The 5,104-nt window shown below is 40.4% G+C and overlaps 1 protein-coding gene across 2 annotated transcripts; it reads left to right on the top strand.

Moving 5' to 3' along the window:
- Positions 1-218: 218 nt before the first annotated feature.
- On the top strand, positions 219-4,209 carry LOC109006057 (B3 domain-containing transcription factor ABI3-like). 2 transcript variants are annotated; one of them, XM_035687230.1, is made up of 7 exons: positions 219-407; positions 1,144-2,594; positions 2,753-2,845; positions 2,991-3,091; positions 3,211-3,257; positions 3,364-3,440; positions 3,602-4,209. In XM_035687230.1, exons 2-7 carry the CDS (start codon positions 1,329-1,331, stop codon positions 3,761-3,763), a joined length of 1,746 nt encoding a protein of 581 aa, XP_035543123.1. In that variant the 5' UTR covers positions 219-407; positions 1,144-1,328; the 3' UTR covers positions 3,764-4,209. The 2 variants fall into 2 exon arrangements, with proteins under 2 accessions (XP_035543123.1, XP_018840752.1); XM_018985207.2 differs by lacking the exon at positions 219-407 and having other exon boundaries at positions 422-2,594.
- The last annotated feature ends 895 nt before the right edge of the window (positions 4,210-5,104 follow it).

Here is a 5,104-nt window from a genome sequence, read left to right as displayed (position 1 = left end):
TCATCATGTTGCTCATAAAGGTTAATGCACCGTTGGTCGCACCACTCAGGTGGGAACGTATGGCTGGTGGCACAGAACCAGGAGTGAGGCTGAGAAACTAGTGGCACGAGGTTTTGTTTTCTTTAATTATCTCTCTCTCTCTCTCTCTCTCAAAAACAGACACTGAAGTTATTGCGTAAAGAGAAACCTCCTTAAAAACAAAAACAAAAACGTTTTTTGAACTTATCTGCAAAACAAGGGAAACTTCCCAGAAGAAACCAGAACACGCATGGCCGGGTGAGGTTCGAGTTTTGGAAATGTTTAGGCATGTGGGGGTGTCCCGAAAGCCGCTGCGTTGATTGGTTTGCCAGATTTGAAGCCTAGTCGTCCCTGCCGCGTTTCTCTTGATAATTCTATATATGTAAAAAGTAAATATCTTTATTTAATTTTGTTTCTTTCATGTGATCTAGTTTTATTGATCGGTATCGTATACAACTCTTTGATCACTCATGTCTCTCATAAACGATGCAATTAAAAAACAACAAAGTTGTGGGTTAGAGAAGAGAGGTCGCTTTCCTTGTTGCTATAATTGGATATAATTAATATTGTTTATGTTATCTTTGTTGTGTGGAGATAGACCCAGATGCTTTATGTTGTACTCTGTTTGAGGATCTGATCATGGGAAAAGCGGACCCTTCTCTCTCTTGCTTCCTTAATCAGATACAATAAAATCTCTCTTGCACTTCTCCGTACACAGAAAACATCCTTCCCTTTCTTTCATTTTCCTCTTCATTCATACTTTCTCTCTCTAAACTCTATCTGATCAGGGCAACAAACACAAAAAAGGGTTTCCGGTTTCAACTTTTTTTTTTTTTTGTTCTTGTTTGGTTGATTTTATCGTTTCTGGGAATAGAAAGATGAAGGGTGAGGAACTACAAAGTGAAGATCTCCAAGCAGGGGTTAGGAATTATGGTAACCCTACCGGGTTTGATGCCATGAAGGAAGAAGAGGCATTGAGTGTTGATGAGAGACAGATCTGGCTTTCAAATGAACAAGATCATCTGCTTGCAGATGTCCATGATATTTCACTCTTTTACACTGACTTCCCTCCTCTCCCTGATTTCCCTTGCATGTCATCATCTTCATCATCATCATCCATTCCAGCACCAGTCAAGGCTATCACGTGCTCCTCGTCATCGTCTTCGGCCTCTTCGTCTTCTTCCGCAGCTTCTTGGGCTCTTCTGAAATCAGATGCAGAGGAAGATGTGGAGATCAAGAAGAATCATCATCACAACGGCCTGCATGATCCAGTGGATGCGCCGCCTGGAGCCTTGTCTTCCACCGCCTCCATGGAGATCCCTCAGCCGCCTGACCACGGCCTTGAAGATGTGGACTGTATGGATGTGATGGAGACTTTGGGGTACATGGATCTAATTGAAAGCAACGATTTCTTCGATCCATCATGTATCTTTCAGAGCGAAAACCCCCTGGAGGATTTTCAACAGGAACAAATGTCTCAAGTAGAACATGCATTGCAACATGCGCATCGAGAACATGACCAGCTGATGTTACAGAGTAACAACGACAAAGAGACCGGCCATGAAGAGAAGGATCCAGATGACATGGCGGCAGTGTTTTTGGAGTGGCTTAGAACAAACAAAGAGACCTTCTCTGCAGAAGACCTGAGGAGTGTGAGGATCAAGAAGGCCACTATTGAGAGTGCTGCAAGGCGCTTGGGTGGAGGAAAGGAGGCCATGAAGCAGTTGTTGAAACTTGTACTGGAATGGGTTCAGATGAACCATCTTCAGAAAAGGCGCAACAAAGAAGCACCCACCCATTTTCCTGAACAATACCAAGACCCTTTCCAAAACCCTAACCCTAACGTTAATCTTAATTCTGAGTCCGTGACACCTGAATCAAACCCTTGTTTTGCTACACAGTCGTCGACATGGATCCCTCAACCACCTTGTGTTGCCGAGCCGACTGCCGTGCTGGCGCCTCCGGCGGCTTACCCACCAATGGTTGGGTATATGGGTGATCCTTACACACATGGAGCTTCCAATCTCAATAGCCACAGTCCTTACCCAGCTCCGACAGAGTATCACATGCTGGACTCCTCGCATTCATGGTCTGCATCACAGTTTTCTCTGGCGTCTCATTACAACGCCTTCCCAGAAAATAATCTTCACCAGGCTCCACAACCTTTTGCAGGGTATGGAAATCAACACCCCTACCAACAGTATTTTAATGGTCACGGTGAGAGGCTGTTGAGGTTAGGTTCTTCAGCTACTAAAGAGGCAAGGAAGAAGAGGATGGCGAGGCAAAGGCGGTTTTTATCACACCATAGGCATAATCACAATCATCATAACCAGCAAAATCAGCACCAAAGCCAGAATGCAGATCAGCATGCAAGACTTGGCGGTGACAATTGCAGTACCACAGCCGTAGCAGCTCAGGCCAATCCAGGAAACTGGGTATACTGGCCCTCTACTACAGGTGGGGTTGCTTCTGGCTCGCCGGTGATGCCAGCCGAGATGGCACTGGGAATTCCAGCGGATCGGATGGCCATGCATGGACAGAATTTCCCGGTGAGAGTTGCATCGGATAGAAGACAGGTAGGCTCTTTGCCTTGGTTTTGATTTTCACACCCAGAGTTAATGTTAAATCCTGTAATGCGGAATGAATATTGGGAAGCGATTGAAATAGTACTGTTTGATATTTTAGTGCTTCGAATAATTAATGATGCATGCGTTGTGTGGAATTGGTTGAATAGGGGTGGAAACCTGAGAAGAACTTGAGGTTTCTTCTCCAAAAGGTGCTGAAGCAGAGTGATGTGGGTAACCTTGGAAGAATTGTTTTGCCTAAGGTAGTCTTCATTATTAATTTCTTTCTTTGATACGAGACCGTTCCATTAAATAGAGATTTTTTTTTCTTGGCTATTTTTGCTGATATGTACGCTTTAATTTAAGGGCCAATAAAATTTCTTTTGAATAACTTTGGAATTTAATCAGAAAGAAGCAGAGACCCATCTTCCAGAATTGGAGGCAAGAGATGGCATTTCTATTGCCATGGAAGACATAGGGACCTCCCGTGTATGGAACATGCGCTATAGGTTTCCCAAGCTTTAACTAATCAATCCTATTAATTTCCCTTCCCGTTTATTTCATCTTCATTTTAATACAATCGAAATAATTAATCACGTCGTCTTCGTTCCTTCTCATGGAGTTGCAGGTACTGGCCAAACAATAAAAGCAGGATGTATCTTCTTGAAAACACAGGTGGGTAATTGCATTGTGCATGGCCGTCTAAAGCTTCATGATCGGTTTCATTTAAGTTTTTATTTGTTTTTAGTAATTATTTTGGTCATCAATATTATTATTTCAGGAGATTTTGTGAGGGCCAATGGACTCCAAGAAGGAGACTTCATAGTCATCTACTCAGACGTCAAGTGTGGCAAATATGTATATATATTTATATATGCACCCTCTCATTTTCTCTTCCTGCTATCTAGTTCAACTTTAATTAATTTTTGCTTCTTTTTATTTTATTTTTGACTGGTTGTTTCTAAGCTTTTCCTTATGATTCTAAAGTTATATTGTGAATATATATTTAAACCTCGCAGATGATACGAGGAGTGAAGGTGCGGCAACCAGGGCCGAAATCCGAGACCAAAAGGCCTGGAAAATCGCAGAAAAACCAGCATGCAAGTACTTCAACCACCACTACTACTCCAGCTGGTGCTGAGGATGCAATATCATCTTCACCCACCGCACGTAAAAAATAGTAAAGTGAGAGAGAAGAAAGGAGGAGCAAAGCAGCGCATGACACTTCTCTTTCGTGCAAAAAAGACTAATGGACAAATGGATGGCCATGCATGCAGTAGTACTTCTGGATCTGAAGCTCGGTCATTGGTTAATAATTTTCTGATCAGTCAGGATCGAGCGCCCTTTGAATTATATATATATATATATATATAGATGCAACTTATCACAAACTGCCGGCCGAGTGAAGATCAGTATTAATTAATTAAGGAGATTGGCCTGGGGACTCATGAATGCCTACGGAAGTTGATCAGGACATTTCTAGTCATCTTGTGATTATAAATTGGAAGTTAGGCTTAGCTTAATTATACTCGGTTTTAATTAGGTGTATCATCTCCAATTAATATTACGTACTGATCATCATGTAATGCTTAAAATTAGGTGTTATTTATAAGTATATAATTATATATATGCTGCATGCATGGGGTGTGCATCAATTCATATATATTAATATATATATATATAGGAAAATTTTATACACCATACTACAATCATACTTTCATCTCATTAAGTATCATGTGACACATTTATCATCATTAAATGATCATTTATTGTATTTTTTTTATCATCTAATGGTGATGAATGTGTCGCATACCACTTAATATGATCAAAATAGGATGAGAGTGTGGTGTATAACATTACTTATATATATATATATATATATATATAGTACTGCACTTGTATCATGTTTACTATTCATATATATTTGGTTATCATGATTGTCAGGGTTGCAGACATGTTTTGTATTATATCTACCAACGACTTCCAGTAACCTGCATTTAGAAAAAATTGAATGTTCATTCTTCAAAACAGCATGGTATTCTTATTTTCTCATACATTTATTATATGTCAGTTCAAACTATATATGGATTCATTCAGAAGTGACACTCGTACAAATTTAAGAGATGATGAGATTACTACTCCTTTAGTTTCAAACATTAACTTGTCTAGTGGTAGTAACATCATTCTCACTCCCAAAAGGAAGGCAAGTAAGGACCCCCCCAGTGGAGTGGGAACACTTCACAAAAATAGATGGATGTTTATTAAGTGACTCAAAAGTGGGGTGTAATTACTGCCACAAGACTAATGTTTGTCACCCCAAAAAACATGGTACATTAAGTATGTTGCATCATGTTGGTGTTTGTAGGAAAAGCCCTAATAGAATTAGACCCATGGATCAACAAACTACATATAAGTTTGATCCAGAAGATATACGGATGGCAATTGCAGAGATGATAACTTATGATGAGGTTCCGTTTAGGGTGATGGAAGCATAAGGATTTAGGAAGGTATGTAAATCACTA

This window comes from Juglans regia, chromosome 1, assembly GCF_001411555.2.
Source record: "Juglans regia cultivar Chandler chromosome 1, Walnut 2.0, whole genome shotgun sequence".
NCBI classification, from domain to species: Eukaryota; Viridiplantae; Streptophyta; class Magnoliopsida; order Fagales; family Juglandaceae; genus Juglans; species Juglans regia.
Note: the sequence above shows the minus strand (reverse complement) of the source record. Positions and strands in the feature narration are given on the sequence as shown.

Bases quoted from the DNA above. Each gene is read 5' to 3' on its own strand.
- LOC109006057 (XM_018985207.2), top strand. From the start codon at position 897: ATGAAGGGTGAGGAACTACAAAGTGAAGATCTCCAAGCAGGGGTTAGG. The intron at 3,092-3,210 runs GTTTCCCAAGCT...ATGGAGTTGCAG, and splicing joins GTATGGAACATGCGCTATAG to GTACTGGCCAAACAATAAAA. The intron at 3,258-3,363 runs GTGGGTAATTGC...TTATTATTTCAG, and splicing joins GTATCTTCTTGAAAACACAG to GAGATTTTGTGAGGGCCAAT.